The following is a 22907-nucleotide window of genomic DNA, read 5'->3' as shown; positions in this document are numbered from 1 at the left end:
TGCTCCCCCCCCCACACACCTGCCCTCCTCAGCCCAGCAAAAGGTCGTGTGAACCTTGGATGCCTAAAGTTACAAAATCCAGGCTTGGAATTTTGATGACATTGCATGAATTCATATTGGTTTAGCAATGTTAGTTGATACACACATTTGTTAATCCAAAACACTAATCAGACTTAAATGTTAAGATGGTACCATTAGCTTACCTTGACAAATTGTCAAACTAATTTGACACTGATGCATAGACAGCTATTCCACCCAGGCTGTAAATTGCTTTTTAAAAGGACAGAAAATTAACATGTCTACCACGAAACAAGATATGACAGAGTCTATATAAACATTTGGTGATTGATGAAAGATTGTGAACACAAAGCAAAAACATGCTTAATTGTATACTTCCCCATTTCATCAAATACTGTAGTTTATAGACCAGATGAACTTGTGTTATTTTAATAAAAGATAGGCACAAGGACATAAGAACATAGGAACAGCCCTTCTGGAGCAGGCCTAAGGCCTATTTACTAAAGCAGCCTGTTGCTCCCCTGCAACTGGTATAGAACTGTCCTCCATGAATTTTTTTAAGCCCTTCTTAAAGCCATCCAAGCTAGTGACGACGACGACCACCACCACATTCTGTAGCAGAGAATTCCATAGATTAATATGCGTTGTGTGAAGTACTTCCTTTTGTTCGTCCTAAATTTCCAAGCAATGCAACATCCATGAAATAGCAGTTTCATGGGATGACCCCTGGTTCTTGTGTTGAGGGCGGGGGGGGGGGGGGAGAAAAATGTCTGTCCACTCTCTCTACTCCATGCACAATTTTATACACCTCGATCATGTCACCCCATCGTTAGAATCCAGCATTTCCAGATGCTGTAGCCTTGCCTCATAAGGGAGGTGTTCCAGGCCCCTGATCTTGGTTGCACTTCTGCAGTTTTAAAATGTCCTTCTTAAAATAATGTGACCAAAACTGTACATAGTACTCAAAATTTAGCCACACCATAAATTTGTACAAGGGCATAATAATATTAGCATTTTTATTTCCCTAATGATCCCTAGCATGGAATTTGCCTTTTTCACAGCTGCTGTACAACGAGTCAACACTTTCAACAAGCTGTAGTAGTTCAACTTGTTGAACATCCATCCACTTGTGAATAGTTTTGCACCTTTTTCTAAAAGATACCAAAAACCACCAGGGGTCGTTTCATTGGGAGTTATTTCATCCATCTTGGCATTTGCCAAGCATATTGCCTCTGCATATTAGTAAGGACTTTCTACAACACAGTGTTAGGGCCAAATGACACACTGGACCAGTTCATTTGCTGGGAAATGGCCCATTACATGGAACCATAATTAAACTTAGGGTGGGTTCAGTGATCACACAGAACCACGGTTTATTTTAGCTAAGGTTTAGTTAAAACAAATCTTGGTTTGTTTCACTATATCATAGTTTGTTTGGGTCACACACATATCTCTTTGACCTAGGCCTGCCTTTCTCTATGCAAGAGCCCTGTGAGGGTGGACATATTGAAACAAACCAAAATTAAACCACAACCGCAAATTCAGACATCATGCAAGACCATGGTTAGGATAAACCAACTAAACTTCAAACCTTAGCTTCAAACTACAGTTCAGTTAGGTAATATAAACCATGGTTCCATGTGATGTCTCAACTTGTCTCCTCGCTTTGTCTACTATAAGACAAAATACTAACAGGGATTTGAACGCTACTCCAACAGAAGGTGCATGTAGGAAGTGACCACCACTCCCATGTAAAAGCCACTTTTTCTTTCTTTTTAATCACAGAGGGAGCATACAAATTCAGGGATACAATGCTAATAACCCAAATATGCACATTCAGTTGTAAAGTACTATAGGATATATATATATATATTTTCCCCCAGCCCCATTTACTATGATAGCCACTGACACTGTGCCAGTTTTTTAGATTGGATCTGCTGAAATCCAAGTCCACACAGCAAAAACATGTCAAATGGTATCATGCTAATATGTTGGCTAGGTGGCAACTGCTCATGCAGACTGGCAGTATGCACAGTTATGTGTGACAGGTGGTTCAAAAAGTGTATACCTGCATAGGATTAGTCAGTGCAGTGCAGTGCTTAGTATTTATGGGTTGGTTTGTTTCAATGTATTCGAGCAATTCACTGTCCCAGTGTCATAAGCTCATCAAATCTTACCAAATACATTTGCTAGCAACATTAAAATCAGATCACTCTTAACTACGTTAACCAGTTTTTTAAAAAATCATTCATGAAAGTATGCCTGTGTCCTGCCATTTAATCTACCAATTCAGATCTCTCATAGCAATCTTATCATGTAGAAAATGTAGGTTTTTTCTTCTTGTAGAGCAAGAGTATCATTGCACAATGTATTTAGCAGCTTAAGTAGATCTCCACCATTTGTTTTCCAAAGAAACACGGTTTAAGTCAGCAGGTTACAGAATTCAAGAACTATTCTAGCAGCAGACAAGAGTTACATATATTCAATTTCTCCCTCCCAATCAAGACAAATTTTAGTTCTACTCATTACACTGGCAAGTCCCCTAATCCCAATGAGCAGCAGCTTTAAATTCACCACATACAGGGAAATCTCGTTATACGAGGACTCGATATCTGTGAATTCACAGATATCAAATCCTCATATAATGAGGCCACAAATGGCTTCCAAACCATTTTTTAAAAAACCCAAATGGTGATTTTGGGGCATTCTGGGGGCACAGTGCAACATGGGGGGGGGGGGGGGCAGCAAAGCAAGGTAAGGAGCTCTCCCCTGCAAACCCCCCCCCCCATTTGGCTGAAAATTGGCATTTTTTCCTCATTTTCCTGGTGACCAGGAACCTAACCCCCCATTCACTCAATACCTCGATATTCATGGTTTCCGTATCCATGGTACAACTGTGGAACAGAACCCTCGCAAATATAGAGGTTCTCCGGTACTGGATTGAGAAATTATTTGATGGTTGTTAGCACCAGGCTATGACAGAGGTAAAACAACTCTAGGCTTGTTGGGCTTCTGGTATTCAGGGGAACATAGGAAACTGCCATCTACTGAGTCAGACCACTGGTCTATCTAGCTCAGTATTGTCTTCACAGACTGGCAACAGCTTCGCCAAGGTTGCAGGCAGGAATCTCTCTCAGCCCTATCTTGGAGAAGCCAGGGAGGGAACTTGAAACCCTTCTGCTCTTCCCAGAGCAGCTTCATCCCCTGAGGGGAATATCTTGCAGTGCTCACACATCAAGTCTCCCATTCATATGCAACCAGGGCAGACCCTGCTTAGCTATGGGGACAAGTCATGCTTGCTACCACAAGACCAGCTCTCCTTTCCCAAGAGGGGCAGTCTTCTGAGTTGCTGTCAGGTTGTCTATACTTGGTTCATCTAGGGCAAGACTTGCACCTGCTTCAGGATGAGAGAACATTAGCCCTGCATCCTTAGACAAGGCATCACAAAACATGTACAGGTCTTGTAGCCTTCAGATGTCTTGGAAATGCTGCAGAACCTAGGTTGAAGCTGTGCCAGTGGTGGCTGCAGTCAAGAGTAGAGCTATAGCACATATAAAAATAAAACAGCATTAGTCAGGCTTTTAACCATTTTGTTTTGTTTTGTTCTGGTTTCTTAGTAGGACAATGTAGGTCCTTTCTATATTGCTGCTGCTTTTAATGATATCAGGCATTCAGTTGTATTACTGTTGTAGCATTTTTAGATCTGTAATGTAGTTTTGTTTCATAAACCAGTAGTATAGAAAATTTTAAATGAAATATGCTTCTCTAGACAGTAAATAGCAAGTTTATAACAGGACATTTGGCTTTTCAACTACTAATTTTCCATGCAGGACAGCTAAACCTTCCCACTTCAAAAAAGTATGTTCCTATGTTCCTTGAACCCATGAATATATCAGAAACCCAAGTTTGCATGCTTGCATGTTCACATGCAAATTCCATAACTAGGCAACTTACTTATTTGATGTTGGAATGTATCCAAATTATGCAAATTACAAAGTTCATCATTTGCATGATTTGTTCTGGTTGAAGCATCAGATTGCTACACAATATGGAAACCATGTGGAGACAACAGCTGTTGCTGCTTTGGTCAGTTTGCTCTAGTGGTACCAGAAGAGAGGTATTTAGAAACAGATTAGAAGATGCTGGAGAAAGTGTTTATATCAGAAGATTCAAGAAGCTGAAGTTCATCTGAAGGTCATACAACCTTCCCCACCGCCCAAACTGAAGAACATCCATACTCCAGCACAGTTAAAAATTAAACTATCAAGATAATAGGGTCGTACAAGGAGTTGGAGATCAGGGATCCTGCTTGAATGCCTTTAAATCTAGACAGAGCAGCAGTCAAGTTTCACTTTACAAGCAGCAACTATTATTATTATCCTCTCTTCACAAATGCAAGATTGCAACAAGCTAAATGGACACTTGCATCTTAACTCAGAATATGAAAAAGAAGGATAGCTGCTGTTTTTGGAGATAGGGAACTGCCTCTTGGCTTCTGTCCTATTTCTAGCACCAGTCCTCACTACACGAGTGCCTTCAGCAGGGGGCAACTGGGGACAAGTTCAGTGGCTTGTAAAAGTGTCCAGATGTGGACATTTGAGGATTGGTAAAAGCTGCAGCACACCACCTCAGAGTTGCATACATTTTTGAACTGAATTGCCACAAGACAAAGAATAAAACCACCCCCATCTGCATCACCATAAAGGCCAACTTAACTCTGTACATAAACAATTAAGATTTAGAAAACAGCTCTCTTAAATTGTGTCACACACGTACATTTTAAAAACCCAGTGCTCTGAATACGTTTTAATGGCCCCATACAGATTGCTTGTTTCTAAACCATGTTCTAGATTAGGGCCAGAATGCAATTCAGTCCATGCTGCTAAAGTGAGAACACAGGAGAATTAGCTTGATTGAAGCAGAGGAAGGTCATGCTTTGTTATGTATACAGTCTCGCAATCCAACTTTAACAAGAATTGGCAATATGCTCTTATTTGGAGCTTGCCCAGATCAAAATTAATCTTCTTCCTGTGGGGCCAGGAAAGCACGTGCAGAATTCTGCCCAGGATTCTTGTGAGTCTGGGAAGCACAGCTAAATCTGAAAGCTTTCACAGAACACAGGTCCAAGTTATAGAAAGAATTTTACAGGATGATAAAGCAAGAGTAAAACAAGCTCTCACTGATTCATTCTTCCCCAAGAGGCCAGAGTCTGCTCACCTCTGAACCTAACATCAAACCTCCACTTTTTAGTTTTGATATACATAAACTACTTCCCTCCCACTGCTAGTGCCAGGAGAGCAATGGCACCAGACATTTAGTACAAGATGATTCACCTGCATGCAGCACTAAACCACTCTGCCCCTCCCTCACCCACAAGGACTCTCAGCCTACACCATCATACTTTCAATCTGATTTATTAGAATACCATGTCCTCGGCCAGTTAAATCCTTTTTCTGTTACAACTGAAGTGAACAGATTCTGCAGCAGCAAGACTGTTACCAAGGACACAGTATTGATTAAAGCACATATTAGAGTTCAACTAACCCAGTATGATACACCAAGGTGGTTCCTGAACCCAGGACTTTGACTAGGCCAAAAGGAAATCTCCCTTTTGCCAAGAAGCTTGCTTGGGGGGAAAAAAAAGATTGTTCAGCACTTTAAGTTATATGACCACAAGTTAACCTGTGCTATCACTCTTTCAGAATCGCTTGCACATTGTTACCATCAGGGCTGGTTTTGTAACAAGCTGAACTATATACACCTTAAGGAAATGGCATTTAAGTGGTGCTACACATTAACATTTAAAGCACCTTGGCCTCTAAGTAAGAAAACTTGACAACAGAATAGCTCAACTTCTCAAAAGAAAGAACAGCCAAAGATAGCAAATTCAATGCTGGTAAGCCCTGCAGGCTGTTATGTCTCTATGAACAAAACTGATTCAATATTTAAACTAGCTTTTGCAATGTAACATTCTATGACCTTGGAAGATATTCTCTATAATATGAAGCATCTGAAGTACTCAATTGATAAAGTAATGCAAGTACAACTCCTTCAATGATTCATTCAGCAAAGGCAGTTGTGGAACTAACCTCCCAAATTATTTGTCCATAATGTTTTTACTAGTCCTGCCCACACAACTATCAGTCATTTGTGGCACAATGACCACCTAAAAGGAAAAAACCTAGAAGCAGAAACACTTGTGCAACTTACAAATACTTTCTCACCTGGGTTAGCTGTAATGCACCAAAGCCAGTGCAAGAGACCCCAAGGTAGGCATAATTTTGAGCCATGAGATCCCCAAAGACACCCAACAGTCCACTGTAATTACGGAAGAGAGCAGATCTCAAAGTTTACATTGTAGCCTAGAACCATTTTATAATGCAAAACAATCTATAATACAAGAAACTTTAAAAAGCCAAAGCTCTTTTCATGTCTGCTACTATGCCCTTCCCAGCCTTCACAAGTGACAAGACAACTGCTTCCTCATTATTTCTCTCAGGATATGAAAACACCGAAGAGATAAAGACATGCAAACTAAAACATTTCTACAGATCTGTACCTCATCATTTCATCAACAACTGGGACAGTTATAATGAGACTCTCGGGAAACCTGTCAGAGTTGCTCCAAAGGGCTGGAATTAACAAATGCAGAATGACAACCTTGTCTTCTAATATCTGAACAGCAAATGATGTCAGAAAGCTATTATGTATACAGAATACCATGCTTGAAAGTTTGCTCATCTGCCCAACTCTTGAACTGCTTAACTGACCCAAGTCAAGATGTGCCATAAAGAACCTGAAAAGGAAATATAATAGGTGTAACAAGCCCTTACTTTGTCTCAACAGCATTTACGTGATTAAACACACTCTAGTAATAAATGACATGCAAGCACAATCCATGTGCTTCTAATTCAAGAGATGGTGCAGCAATTTACTGACCTGGCTTGCACTTCAGACAAGGTGCACAGAAACTTTTCTGAAAGACTCACAGAACCAAACACTGTGCATCACTGACATTTAGAATGGGATGTAACAGCACAGAAAATATATGGTAATAGTAAAAAGTGTCTAATGGTCATATGTTGGAGATATTAGTGAGAGGGAAACTGTGATCGATCCACACTGCGAGGGATTCTTAGCAGGGGACAATAATTGTTGTTTGACACAAATGAATTATTAGAAATCAATGTGGGCATACAGAGGTGAACATTCAAAGCAGCAAGACTAAGCTGTTTGGATACACAAGAGACAGACAATGTGTTTTTGGATCCTAAGCACAGCATGTGGAAATTCCCAAAGGGAAACCTCACCTCCTCCTCCTCTCCACAGGAGCCTTCTGCACACACCCCCACCCCAAGAGAGAGTCAGCAGACGTTTGGGAATGAGGAACTGCACAGGAAGGGTGGAGAAGCACCTTTTGTCTTGCAAGGAAGTACTCCTCACTAAATCAATGTCAATCAGCTAGAGAAAAACATGCCCGAGCAGCTTCTGTAAGTGACCTGAGAGATTCATCCATCCAGCTGGATCCTAAATGGTCAAAACCTGACTTCTTGGTGCTCCCATTTACCAGTTTCTCCTGACCTATCAATTTTCACAAAGAAATTCAGACTGTACGATGGCAATGTTGCAGCAGTACATTATGAATCCTTAGCATCATTAATATACCATACCTGCAGGATTTCACCAATGCCATCAGATATACTAAAAGAAAAGCACAACAACAAAATAGACCAAAGCAAGCAATTCTATGGGGAAGAGAATATGGAAGGGTACAACTCTCCTTGCTGTTCTAAAAAACACAGAAAGTCGTAACAAGATGTTAAGTTTCAAAATCAGTCAACAGAATCATCCAGGCCCTTTTTTGTATGGGGCAGTATATAAATTTTAAAAATAAATAAAACATTAGATAGCATTTTGGATCCCTTCTACATTTCAACTGTTATGCAAACCAGCACAGCTGATTAGATTTAGCAAATAAAAAGCTCTTGCATATGTTGCCAGAACAATGTGAAAATCAGGAAGTCAAGCTTCACAAGTGAAGCAGGAAGAGGGCACTGCAACAACCCATTGCTATGCAACTGTTTTTAGATTTTACAGTCATCAGACACCAACGATAGGGTTCCTCCCATGAGCATCCACAGGACTTTTTCAGGGGGATGTCGGTTCAAAAACTGCAATCCTATACTCACTTACCTGGGAATAAGTTCCATTGAATTCAATGGGGCTGCCTCAATCCTGGGAGTGCTCTTCTTGCCCCACCTGGACACCCATGCCCCTCCATATCTATCCCACCATTGCACTTTAAAGTGATTATGAAGAAACGCATGGCAGTTAGATCCACTTCACACATTGTCTGGATTCAAATGGCTAAATATACTGTATGAATTATTCAGTTGTGAGAAGTGTCTGAGCCTGCATATCCCCTCTTCAACTATTTAGCTCTGTCTCCAAGTTGTTTTATTTTGTTTAAACCATGGCTCAGTGGCCCATCCAAATCTGGAACTGTGCTTTAACTGTGATTTACAAACCACAATTAAACCAACATGTGGAAAAGAGATTCAGCTCTGGCTTCAAATGCTGGTTTAATCATTATTTGTAAACCACAATTAAAGCACAGTTCCAGGTTTTGACAAACCACAGAGTTGTGGCTGAAATGAACCACAATGCCTATGGATGTGAATGGATAAAGTCAAAGGAGATGCATGCAAGTTGTGTTCACAAGCACATAAACCAGTTTATTTGGTCATCTAAACTTATCTGTAGAAAAACTATCTTCTAGGGGTGTACATGGAACTGCTCCAGGTGGTTTGAGTCTGAACCGAACTGCCTGGTCCATGAGCCGGTTTGTCAGAACCAGCTGGTGGTTCGGTTCATGCCCTAGAACCAGATCGACCCGGTTTGGGATGCTTGCAAAGGAAAATTCGGTAAGGATTCCCTTTTACAAACATCAGGGGAACCCTATGAATTGGAAAAGGGTGGGCAGCGGGTAGGCAGGAGGTCACCTTACCCGCCGCGGTGGTGGCACAACTCCTCAGCGGCAGCTCCCCTAGGCCCTACCAGTGTTTCCCTCCATTAGGACTGATGGGGGGTAGAGCACCAGCAGGGCCTAGTGGGGCTGTTGCCGACCCCCCACCACCACAGAGACCTCCTGCCCACTCCCACCCCTTTTTTACCCCATCCAGTAAGGATCCCTTTCGCAAGCAATCAGAACTGGTCAAACCGGCCTCAGGTTGGCTCATACTTGGACCAGCCCCCCTTTTTGGAGGGCCAGTCCAGTACAAATTCAAACCGGGTTTGAGTTGAACCGGTTCACTACTATCTTCTCAAGTGGATACATAATGCAGGGAGCCGAACCAACTGGAGGTTGCCTACAGCAAGCACACATATCAAAACTAAGTTTTAAGACATGCATTACAAAACACAACTGTTATACTTTTAACATGTCTGATACAAGTATATGCTAAAACATATGAAGCAAAGTACGCTACTGCTCATCCTCAGGAAAATACATGTAATTTTAAACCCCTGAAAAATGAGCACAGAACGTGTTTGCAAGCTGTCAGAGAGCTAGTGAAAATGTGAGGTAAAATTGGAAAGATGCCTAATCTATACACACTTAGAAGTCCGACAGCTAAATAGTGAAACATCTCTAAGCAGGTTTCTTCTCATTAATAAAGTCTGTACACCACTGATGATTAGAAATTGCCACCAGGCAACAAGTCAGGTATCTTAATTTGCAGCACATTTTCAGCAAAATGAGTGTAGCACTTGAAGAAATTAAGAAAATGTACTGAATTTGTGGGGCAGTGGGAAATGACTTGACTAGCAAGCCAGAGGTTGCCAGTTCAAATCCCCGCTGGTATGGGAAACACCTATATTGGGCAGCAGCTATATAGGAAGATGCTGAAAGGCATCATCTCTTACTGTGCAGGAGATGGCATTGGTAAACCCCTCCCGTATTCTACCAAAGACAATCACAGGGCTCTGCGGTCGCCAGGAGCTGACACTGACTCGATGGCACACTTTACCTTTACTGAATTTGACAGTTCAGCACTGAATGAACTCTCAATTACAAGCCAGTACTTGGTGCCAGAAGCCTTTTAGAAGAAGTTCTCCAGTTTATCCTTTTGATACCTAATCAAGTCCCAGTAAATTAAGAACTCATTCAGCAGATTGTGCTCTGTGAGCCTATTTATCTTTCCCTTGGTCTGACTGGAGTTTGAGGACTACTGGTAGTAAGTAGAACAATAAATTCTAGTAAGACCTAATCAGCCAACTTTCCTTTCACTATAAGCTTAACTGATAATTATCTTCACAAGTTAGCTCACTTCCGCCTCAAATATTCACGTACCCGCCATCTTGAACTGGGGTGAATGACATTACAAACTTCACCACTGAGGTGTCCCGTGTCACTACAAGTGTTCCAAATGTGGTTGAAATCAGTTCAGGCATTAAGCTGATAAGAGGAAGACATACAGAACCTGGGTGATCTTTCCTTTCTCCTAAAAATTCTCCTAAAATAAGAATGCTAAAAAAGCATTTTACTAATGTTCAGATCAATTGCTTCGTGTTTTTGGACTGGGTCCTAGCAGGAAACACAGGTATGACATTCACCTGCAGTGTTTTATTATATGTAAGTGCCAGTTTGGGAAAAACACAATCAGCAACCATGGCCATAATTTTCTCTGTCCTTTAAAGGTTAAAAGTATTTCTCCTCTGTTTTTTTAAATTGTTCTACTACTATGTAATTGGGATAAAACTGATTTTGAATTTTTGCTTATTAGCAACAGTAGTAAAGGATTAATAGTTAAAAATGATACATTGAGAATGGGAAACCATCTTTTATTTCTAAAAAGAAATGTTACAGCTTGAACCGTAACAGAGTGACTGGTCAATATTACAACATTTTTGCAAAAGCAGTGTTTTTTCAAAACTTTGTATAAACAACATTTGACTCTGCAGAGGCTACATAAAATCTACTCTAATGTTTATGAAGTATGATGGAGATGCCTCATACTGATTACACAAGGTTTTTGGTCTTGATCATTCCAGATGGAAATTCTTAGAGGACAATTCATGACACAATAGGCCTGACTATCTCTCAGGAATCAAAAGAAGGCTAACTGTTTAATTTCTGTTTTAAGAAAGTGTTGGAGCAATTGATTTAGATTTTTACTGAATCTTATCAGCAGCTAAGCAGGGTGGATTTAAATCCAATCGATTTAAATCTAGATTTAAACGATGTTTTTTTACATAAAGACTCATTCTTGCTAGTCTCATCTATCCGTTCTGTTGTGTCCAACTCTCGGTCATTCTATGGATCAAAGCACTCCATGCCATCCTATCTCGTACAGCTTCCTTTAATTCCGCCATGGTTATTCCAGTGTCATTTTTTATAATATCCAGCCACCGAGTACAAGGCCGTCTCCTTCTCCCGCTGATCATTCCCAGCATAATTGTCTTGCTAATATAATGTTAATATTTACAACCAGATGAAGATTTCATTTTTGGTCCTCTTGTAGATAGAAAAATTGCACAAAATAATCTTACAGATTATTAATTATTACAGATTATTAATAATCTTACAGAAACCTCTGGAAGAGCATGACATTGTGAATGGATTAATGGAATTCATTTACCAAAAATTTTAAACATTGCATATATACAGCCTCATGCTACATAATTAAAAACTAATCCTTATTTCATGATGAATAACCTTTGGACTATAATGTATCTTAAATAGAAAACTATCTTTACATAGATTTTTCCCCTCAAAAAGCATTTTATTTTTAAAAAAATCTGATTTAAATAAAAAAATCTGATTTATTTATTTATTTATTTATTTTTAAACATTGATTTTTATCCACCCTGCAGCTAAGATTTGTGCTGCAACTAACTGGAGAAAATCAGAAATACCGCCAATCTCTGAATGGTTTAAAATTTTGTAGAATATCACATTGTTTAAAAAATTAAAACTTTTGATTTCAGGAAACAGTTTTTGTTGAAAGGTAGTTCCTTGATTATAATTTGGAACAACATTTAAGATAATTTACAATAAAGTTCACTTTTCAATGATACAAGTATGCTTTTTTTGTTTAATAAATGCTGGGTAATATCTAGGGACATGCAAATCAATTTGGATTCGGGTGATGGATTCGGGTGATTCGTGCTCGAAATGAATCTGCCCAGACACTCCTGGCCAAATCCAAGCTTGAATCGAATCACACCAGATGCTATCAGAATCTATTCAAGAGTCAGATTCCTCTTATTAATTCCCCCTATTCCCAGCTTTCATCTAAAAAAAGCACCAAGCTCTAGCCCTTGTAGAAGTGGAGTTATAGAGCAAAATGTGCAGTCGCTATTTTTCAAGTGTTTGGATTATTTGGTGTATAATAACCAAAAACCATTTCCCTCAATGAATCCCTATGAGGATTCTTATAGGGAGAATGTGTGAGGAATGAATTCCTATGAGGATTCATTACACACCTTCATTTCTTCTATGCATTTTAACTGTCTCTGGACAATGCCAACAGTCAACTGCCATGTGCCAACTACAACCCCACCCACAAGGCAGTGTACTACTCAGTTTATATTCTAGGATTTTTTTCAAGTGTTTGGACTCTTTGGTGTCTAATAACCTTTCCTCATAATGAATCCCTATGAGGATTCATTACACACCAAAGAGTCTAAACATTTCAAACATTTCTAAAATATAAACTGAATACCCTAGTGGCTTGCGGGTTGGGGGTAGCTGGCACATGGGATGCCACTAATTCCCCATCCCCATCCGCAAAGCAGTGGGGTCAAAATTAACAGAAGAAATGAAGGTGTGTAAAGACAACACCAAAGAATCTAAACACTTCAAGAATTCCTAAAAAATAAACTGAGTACGTGTGTGTGTGTGTGTGTGTGTGTGTGTGTGTGTGTGGTGCAGTTGACATATGGCACTTGGCACTGTCCAATGAATGGCAGTTGGCACTGTTCAGTCAAAATGAACAGAAGAAATGAAGGTGTGCAATGAATCTTCATTGTGATTCATTATGAGGAAAGGTTATACACCAAAGAATCCAAACACATGAATAGTGACTGCACATTTTGCTCCATAACTCCATTTCTACAAGTACTAGAGCTTTGCTTTTTTGCTTTTTTTAAAATTAAAGCTGGGGATCCATATTTGGGTTAGGGATAGGGTAACTTCAAATCCTCATTATTCCCTATGGCAGAAACATATAAAATCAGTAAAAACTTTTTTAAAAAATCATTAAAAAATTAACCAAGTGCCCCACTGCCTGAAAAATTGGGTAGTAGGTACCAGCTGCCCAGGTGGAGTGACCTCCTGATTGCAGAGGTTAGGCAAGCAAAGGGGTACAACCAGGAAGAGGGTACTGGAGGGCCTACAACTAGTGCTCAGTTCAACCCCTAGCAGCAGCATGACCACCGCTTCCTGGTCCAGCAGCATGGACCAGCTTGGCAGGGCCAAGTAAGCCGTTGGTTCTGCCTCTGCATTCCACCCAGTCGTTCACGGAGGGGTCCCTTGGCGCTTTGCCAGGGGTACAGGAGGAGCCCAACAAGCCCTGCAGCAGTACTGAGCAGTATGTGCTACAGTAACTGCAGGAACCAGGGGTCGGCTGGGAGACAGATCTTGGCCAGACTTGGCGGCAGTTTCCAGACAGTTCCTCTTGTGCCCACCAACCAGCATCCAGAGCAAGAGGGTGTTCTCCATGGCCGGAGCTGTGATGACACCCCATCGCTCACACTTGGATGCTGACATGGAGGAGTGGCTGGTCCTTCCTGAAGGCCAACCTCCCACTGCTGGATTATCCCAAGCTGGCCTTGGAGGGTGAGTGACTCATGATCACCCCACCCACTGCAATACTACTGCCAGCTTGCCCCACCCTGGCCGACTCCAAACCCAGATGTGTCCAAGTCTGTCCGTTAGTGCTGCTGACACATGCAGACATGCACACATGCCACTGCCATGGCTGATGATGAGATATGGACTGGTGCCCTGACCCATGTGTCAGGTTGTCAGCTGATGAATGTATGCTTTCACCAGAGAAGAAGAGATGAGCTTCTCATGTTAAGAGTCTAGGAGCGTTTTTCCTTGTCAGACCATGACTACTCTGTCCTCCTGTCTCTCTGTGACAGGCAGGATGGAAGGAAAGTAGGTTTGATTTTGTGGTTTTCTCAGCACTAATATGCTTGCTGTGCTATTGCTTGCTGTGAATTATCTGGTTTTGCTGGATCTCGCTTGACAAAGCCAGAATTTGGATGCCTGCCTGCCTTGAGATGTGGTTTGGTCTGTTTGTGAGATGGTGTTGTGGCAAGAAATGGACAGTGGCAATTTTCTGTGTAATTTCTTGACAATTACTGTGATGAGCTCCGTATCTAGCCTTAAGACTAACTTGTGTGTCACTTACTGCTCTAGTCTGCTCTGCAATTTGTATTCTTACTCAGTCTAAAAGTGGCTGAAGATGTTGTTCCAGTTGAGCTTATGAGCTTATTGAGCTTACTTGCTGGCTGCTAAGGGTGCTGCTGTGGCAGCAAATGAAATGCTTAAGTGAGGAGTTGCAATTGTGTGAGAGAGCAACTTTTGCCAATGATGTTACTGCAGTGCAGGCACTGTGGCAAACAGTGGATTCTGAGTCAGTGATTCTTTTTTAGCCATTTTTGGACTGTGTTTGGCAAAATGTAGTGTTCTGTGTTGGGAGGGACTGTATACTTCTGTTCTGCAGCATTTTCCAAGGCAGGGCTGCAAGATCTGTGCACTCTGTTTGTTTTGGCTATAGTAGAATCACTCAAATTTTTCAAGCTGATTCATTGAAATGGCTGACAGTGACCGGCCATTCCAATGAATCAATTCAAGTATTTTGCGATTTGATTTGACTTCAAATCGATTCATAAAAACCGATTCATACACATCTCTACTGACTTCCTGCTGCTTCACTTTTTAAACCTTTACCATGTCAATCACAATAAGTTAAACTCTAGGTAATAAAAAATGATTACCTAAAAGATCTCAACCACTGGCTCCATCACATGCCATGAAAAGCTAGCATTTGAATAAATTGAACACACAAAAATCTCTGAACTAAATGCTAACACACAGAAGAATAACCACAATAAGTCCTTGCTAGCACCCCACTAGAATGACACTAGAAACTGTCTGAAGTGAACTATGTGATAGTTATTCCCAGCCATTATGGTACATGCTGGATGTCTTCAAGAAAGCACACAGAGTAATTTAAGCTGTATTTAATAAGCACCCATGTATGGAGTGCTTTAACAAAGATCCAATTCACATGGTATGTAAGGGAATATTCTCTTACTTCCTAAATCTTATTTTCAGTCCTTCCCATACAGAGAACCTTCTGGTCAATTACAAGACCAGGCATCATCTGATAATCCTAACTAAACAGAATTAAAGCCTCATGCAAGGATTTTAGTTTCAGAAATAAAGAAACTGGAGCTAGACAACTCAAAAAACAGCTCAAAAGAAATGCATGCTGTGCAATCATCTTCATGTCACTGGTTTTTACCAACGTTAAATCCAAGTTAGTTCAACTGGAATTCACTCCAAGCAACATATCTAGCATGAGTGTCATAAGGCAAAGACAAACATGACGACTGTAAGAAAGGTGTACACTACTTGTGTGCAAAGTGTCCCTGTAACATGCAAAAGCTACATATTTTTTAAAAAACCTTCTAGGAATACACAACATACAGGATTATACCTTCAACTAATGTAACCTTAGTCAACGGGGCAGAACAAGCCAGTTTAAGTACGCCTCTGGCTCAGAGGGAAAATGCTTGACTAACAAGCAGAAGGTTGCTGGTTCAAATCCCCCCTGCTACTATATCAGCAGCGATATAGGAAAATGCTGAAAGGCATCATCTCATACTGCGCGGGACGTGGCAATGGTAAATCCCTCCTGTATTCTACCAAAGACAATCACAGGGCTCTGTGGGCACCAGGAGTTGAAATCGACTTGACAGCAGACTTTACCTTTACCTAGCTGTTTAAGTGGCCTGCACCCATATGTATGTTAGATGTTTGTTTATTTTATGCAAATCATAAAATATGCTGAACATCAGATTTACTCCCAATCACAGAAGCAGCAGTGAAAGGGTTTAAGGTCCGAGTTTAACTCCCTACCTGAAGAAGAGCCATTCATTCACCAATCTACCAGACCCTGAGTATGGACATCCAACTGTGCCTTTCCAAAAGAAAGCATCACACACACACACCCCACACCCAACATCCTATTCCCTAGCTGTGGCAGTCCTCAGGGCAGGGCAGGGGGCAGGGAGAGAGCTGATAGCACATGGGAAAATCATCCTTCCTATTGAGATTGGCCATAAGTGAGTGAAGACAATAGTAGACACAGTGGAAATCTTATTTTCATTCCTTTTGGTATACAAATCATTTTGAGAAACCTTTTGGCTACAGAGCAGTATATACTGTATTTACCTGAATCCAAGACTAGGTTTTTTCAAAGTTTTTTGATGTAAGGAATTGCGGGGAGGGTCATCTTAAATTCAGTGTGCTCTTCCTTTGGGTAGACAGTATAACCTATATTAAACCCATATTTTTAGGAGGTTGTCTTAAATGTGGGTAAATATGGTAAATATTCTTAAAATTTAGTAAGCATCCTTATTCTTAATTAAACAGCAAGGGTTCCTGGATAGATGTGAGTGAAAGGGAGACTATTCAAGAACATCACAGCTCTGATTAAACCTTCAACCTGCAGCTACTTTTTAAAAAATGCTTGTCAAGGGAACTCCATTATTAACAATAAACACCATCTCTGAATTGGAGAAAATGATGATGAAATATTAAATTCATATCTGGTCGTACAGATCACCCAAGATTTCACTGTCTTCAGAGTCATACATCTCAGATGTTAACTACACACCCTACATTTCTCTGGGTAGCATGAGAGCCAAGTAGTTCATGAGGTCAACCCAAGTAATACAACCTGATATTATAGTTAGAAACAGGCTGAACCTTAAGGCAATTGGGAAAACAACCAATTGTATCCAAACATCTGAAATTTCCCACCCTTGCAATTCTCTAACACAGGGCTGCACAATTTCAGCCTCCCAGCTGTTGTTGGACTACAACTCCCATCATTCCCAGCCACAATGGCCAATACTTAGTAACTATGGGAGCTGTCATCCAAAGACCAGTTAGAGCCAAAGATCTAACACATACACACACCACACCAACTATATTACACTGTATTCCAATGAGTTGAGCTCCCATGTGGGCAATTAATCATCACCACGGTAATACAGTCACATAAGCAAACTGATCACAGTATACCAATAGCAAAACTAAGTGTAGGCGAGAGGAGTTTGCAACTTTGATGTCATCCCTTTTGCAGCATTCTGATGGAGCTGTACTTAAGATTAAATCTCTGTGACCCCTTCCTAATCTGAGATTTCAAATCAGGGAGAAGATGTATCCATATCTCTGCTCTCCAGTGAAGCTGTCCTGGGTGCAGTATCAAGGGCTGAAAGGTCCAACAAGCACACCCAAAAGGCACTATGGAATGCTGTGAATAATTTCCACTTTCTGTGTATGAGCCCTCAAATATGAAGTGAAGGGCTTTTCGATACCACAACCAGCAGATTCTTTTCATCATGAGAAGATACTAGCCTCAATAATGCAAGACTTTAAGGACTCTTTACATAGTATGCTGTCCATAGATGGCTGAACATGCATAAAATTAGTCACATGTTGCACATGTGCATCAATTTGCATGGTTAGTATGGTTGCTGACCATGCATATGGCTGCCACACATGCATGGAGGCCATGTGCATGCCGGTACTACACGGGGGTAGCTGGGGGAGAGTGCCACCAGTGTGCACTGTTCACTGGGGGGAGCGTCATGAGAACAGCACCGGTGGCGAGTGGAGGAGTAGGAGGGATAGACCTGCTCTCCTCCATGTTACAGGGGCTGTGGAAGCCCTCAGTTTTAAAGGGATTGTGCCACAATTGAGATGCCGAATCACATTTCGAGCACATCTCTAGTACACACATACAATATAACATGTGAATAATCCACCAGAAGTGGTTAGAATAAGCAAGGCAGTACTTTGCTCCAGCTGCAGATGGTTAGTAAACCAATTCTCAGCACCTGAATTTCTCTGCAAAATACACCAAATAGCTCAGGGCTGTCAAACACAAAGCCCAGGTGCCATATCAGGTCTAAAGATTCCCAATATGGCCCACCTATACCCTGTCACTCTCTCTACATATTGTGGAATCATCTTCAGGGATAGATACCTGCATTAGCTGGTTTGGGTGGGGAGCAGAAATGCTTGCTGTGGGGGCCCACTACATATAGCAAAGCAAGTGTGTCTATATAATAATCTTTGATACCATAGTTATATGTTATAAATATTTAAGGACAAATGATTTGCCAAAATTGATGGAAAAATCCTAATTTTTGAAGTTTTAGTGTCAGAGGTAGAAATGATGGTTTGGCAAAACATTCAGATGAAGTTAACACTCTTAGGAAATTCTTACAGGTGTGGGTCCCTGAACACTTTCTGGGTGGGAGCTCAGCCCTCCAACTCACTGGAACTTAACATCCCTGTACTAGTTTAGCATACCAATTGTGCATATACTTTTAGTCACCAACACAAAAATGTTTGTCCTTTTGATGGACAATAGAAAAGTAATTTGAAATAAAAACAACTCTAACAAGTAAAATTCTGCTTCAGCTCAGCTATGAAAAGAAAAAATGACAGTTCACCCAAGAAAAGTTCTGCTACCTCTGGAGTTTTGTATGTTCAGATTTTAACTTGGAACTATGCAGTATAGACCTAAAGAGAACAAAATGTTCAGCACAGCAGGACTTCAGACAACAAATCTAAGCTGATAACTTTGGCTGTATCTACCCATCCATAAATGCAGCTAACATATGCAGCCCCACTAACAAGAACAACCATTATGGAGGCAAAATGGAAACAGTTTTCCAAAAGCCTAAGCCAGATAAGACCATAAGTAGTCACTACCTGCTAGTGAATTCCCAAGTAGCAATTAGAAAGTGCACAATGATTTTATGATCTTCTCTGGAAAGTGCTCAATGAAGAGCAAAAACGGACCAAGAGCACATTCCAGGTAGCACAGAACCCCACCCACACCTCTATCTGAAGATGTATTCACACACACCAAGCAAACCCTGGGGGAGAGGTTGTATTATTAATTATGCCAATAATGATTACAGAAGTACACTGATTTGCAGGGCAAAAGATTGAGACACAGTACTATATAGCCACTGCAAATACTCATGCTCTCATAGCAAAATAGTTAAAGGGAGAATGGGAAGTGCCTCTCTTCCCCAGGAGAATTCGGGTAACAGGCAGTCCACACTACTGATCACACATACATGCTGCTCCCCTATTGATACTCCCTAGCCAGTAGTGCAGGTGCGGAGGGGGGAGGGGTCAACTAGGACTTTGAACATGCAGTTCGGGCACAATGTAGGAACAGTCAATCCCATCAAGAAGCTGCTGCGCATAAGTAAGTGTGCTCCGTGGAGAGAAAAGGAGATCGAGATCTTCATGCCAACTGAGCCTTTAGCCTGCAAAGCAACTGTTTGCAAGAACACGGCCTGGGCCTGCCGGATATTTTCAGTCTCTGCACCTGCCCAGCTCTCGCACAGTCAGCCGTCCCTTCGTCCATCAAAATGCCTGACCGGCTCCAGACCCTTCTATACCGTCCCGCTCCTTCGGCGCTTCCATCTCTCCCTTCTTGTCTTCCCCCACCCCGCTCCCCTCACTGAATCGCGTCTACGTGCCTCACGCCCCAGAATCTGTGTTCACCGACAGGTCACCGCCCGGGGGCAGGAAAAACGCCAACAGACAAGACAGACAGTTCCCCTGGGCATGTACAGAGTGCCTATCCCCACTCCCCAGCCGCAAGCGGCCATTCACGAATCAGAGCTCAGGAGAAAGAGGCTCCCCTCTCCGAGGGCTGTTTGGGATGGCTCCGCCCCGCAGCAGCACCCCTCCTGTGGGCCCGGAACTGAGCCGACCCGAGGTCTGCTCTCTGGGTGCGTCGCACAAGGCGCCCTCGCCTCGAGGCTGCTGCTCTAGCCACCGGCCCGCACCTTCTTGGGCGCCTTGGTGAGCGTGGACATGAAGGAGTACTTCTCGGCGTCCTCCATCTCTTTCGCCTGCTTCAGCTCGTCTCCACCGGCCGCGTCCGGCACAGAAGACATCTCGAAGAAGGAAGCGGGGGTGCGAGCTAAGACGAAGCGACGGAGTGTTCGCGAGGGCCGAGGAGCAGCTTCGCACCACTCGTGCCCTGACCGGCTCCACGACCTCCCTCTGCAACTGCCAAGCCCGCAGCCACCACCGCGCTCCGGCAAGGGGCGGGGCCAGACATCCACGTGCGTCAGCACGCAGAAGCCGGGCTCTGGAATCCGCACGCAAGGCTCTGGCCCTGACATCACCGCGCCGCGCAGACTCTGCGTGAGGGTGTTGTAGTGCCGCCTAGCGAAGGGTGGCGAGTCGGCAGGGGGTCTGGGGGAGTTGGCGTTGTGGACGGCGTGTCTGGGATTGCTGTTGCATTCTCAGGAACAGATCCGGCGAGGTTTCACTTGAGACACAGGCTCTCTCAGTCAGCTCGAACCCCAGAATGTGGGCTCCAATCAGCACGTGAAGCAACGTTGTTTGTTTGTTTGGTTTGTTTTTACATTTATATCCCGCTCCTCTTCCAAGGAGCCCAGAGCAGTGTACTACATACTTAAGTTATTGAGCATGTACAGAGTGCCAAACGTAGTTTCCACTGCACACGTCGAGAATTAGCAAGAAGGTTACAAGGTGCACCTCTGTCACAAGGGCGCTTTCCAGACTAGCTGCTCATCAGCAGCAAAATGCCTCCGTTTGGTTAAGTCACATTCAGAATCAGAACATAAACAGCAGGAGACTTTCCAGACTAACTGCTTCCGGTCTTTTCCACAGCAGCAAAATACCTCTATTTGGGCAACTCACATTCGGACATAAACAGCTGGGGGAGCAGTCTCGCAGCAGCCCGAAAAAACAGCAACTTTTTCATGCCGGATGTATGACGTCCTTGCTCTACATCGCGGCTATTAAATTCACAACAAGGCATTGGAAATATGAACGACACCCTGCTGTCCCCGTAGGGACTGTGGTGTCACGACACAGGAAGTATTCAAGCACACTTCTGAGATATGTCCTGACCCCGTTATAGGGTCTAATCTGGAAAGCGCCCGAGGGAGCAGTCTCGCAGCAACTAACAACCCAAAAAACCAGCAACTTTTTCACGCCATATATATGACTTCCTTGCTCTGTGTCACAGCAATTAAATTTGCAACAAGGTACTGGAAATGTGAACGACATCCTGCTATCCATGTAGGGACTGTGGCAGGGGCATAACTATAATAGGGCAAGGGGAGACAGTTGTCTGGGGGCCCACTGCCTTGGGGGGGCCCCCCAGAGGCAAGTCACATGACTGACTCCCCCAGCTGCACACCCACCCGGGCTTCCTTCAGTTGTATTCATCCTCTGAAATTGATGTGAGTGTTAAGACCTGGAGCTACCAGAGCAGCATGTCTTTCTCTAGTACCATTAAATGACTTGCATCGTCCACAATTTACAAAACCTTTAAAAAAATAATTTAGGATGATGTTCTATTGTGGCATATATAGATAGATAGATAGATGATGATAATAATAATAATTATTATTATTATTATTATGCTTTTTGTTACCACTATTCAGCCTAATTTAAGATTTCTTTACTTCATGAGCAGAGCTTCAGTGAGGGGAGGGCATTTTAAAATCTTGTCTCTGGACCCACTCCAACCTTGCTATGCCCCTGGACTGTGGTGTCACAATGCAGGAAGTGTGTGTGGAAGCACACTTTCTAGATGTGTCCTGACTCCATTGTAGGGTCTAGTCTGGAAAGTGCAAGGTGCAGCTTTCCAGGTAGTTTAATATAGGAAGGTGCTTTATACCAAGTCAGACCTTTGGTCCATCTAGCTCAACTGGGCCAATATGAGGTGACGAGAGAGGATGATTGATTGATTGATCAAATTAAAGGATGTAGCTATAATTGAGCAGATGGGTTAAAAAAAACCCAGGCACCCCAGCTCCTGAGGCCCCCCCCCGCTCCACTCCTCCCTATTTTCTTCATTATCTCCCTCCAAGGTGCTGCTGAGGAGAGTGGTGAAAACGGGCCCCCTCTCCCCTAGCTACACCTAATCAAATTCTATACTGCCTTTCATAAAAAATCCCAAGATGGTTTACAAAGATTAAAATACAATAAAACTCCATAAAAATCACATTAAAACATTAAAATCAGTTAACAATAACAACCATAATACACCAGAAAAACAACAACCATTAAAAAGCAAAGGAGTTAAGACCTGGTGGACCCTATGGGGTAAAAGCCTGAACAAACAAAAAAGATTCTATTTTAGTTGCTTTTTTTGGTTGATTTCTAAAAGCACCCACAGATGTCAAGGAGTGGACACTCACTGGGGGAGCATTCCATTGCCTGGGGGCAACAACCCCTGCCCCGCATGCATGGCAATGTAGCCTCTCTCGATGTTGGCTCTACTGTACCTTCTTGGGCAGGCAGAAATGCTTGGGAGCAGGCAGTCCTTCAGACCATGATGGCTAAAAACAGAACTTCCATGTCTGGAAGCAATATACAGTAACTCCAAATACTGGGTGCTAGGGCCAAACAAACTGTCTAAACTGTCTTGAAAAACTAAAAATTAACCAATCGCCAGGGCCAGATGGCATCCACCCAAGAGTTCTGAAGGAACTCAAATGTGAAATTGCTGATCTCCTAGAAAAATATGTACAGTAACTTGTCCCTACAATCAGGCTCTATACCAGAG

At 42.3% G+C, this 22907-nt stretch overlaps 1 protein-coding gene across 3 annotated transcripts in view; it reads right to left on the bottom strand.

Annotated features, from left to right (window-relative positions):
* The window catches only part of AHCYL1 (adenosylhomocysteinase like 1), a 77069-nt gene extending 56642 nt beyond the window's left edge, over positions 1-20427 (bottom strand). For all 3 annotated transcript variants that reach the window (XM_053246590.1, XM_053246591.1, XM_053246592.1), the window contains exon 1: positions 20143-20427. In XM_053246590.1, the coding sequence (XP_053102565.1) occupies positions 20143-20253 (111 nt within the window). In that variant the 5' untranslated portion in view covers positions 20254-20427. The remainder of the gene's footprint in view (positions 1-20142) is intronic.
* Positions 20428-22907: the final 2480 nt, after the last annotated feature.

The sequence above is a fragment of the Hemicordylus capensis genome, chromosome 4 (assembly GCF_027244095.1).
Source record: "Hemicordylus capensis ecotype Gifberg chromosome 4, rHemCap1.1.pri, whole genome shotgun sequence".
NCBI classification, from domain to species: domain Eukaryota; kingdom Metazoa; phylum Chordata; class Lepidosauria; order Squamata; family Cordylidae; genus Hemicordylus; species Hemicordylus capensis.
The sequence above is the reverse complement of the archived record's forward strand: the minus strand, read 5'-3'. Positions and strand labels throughout refer to the sequence as shown.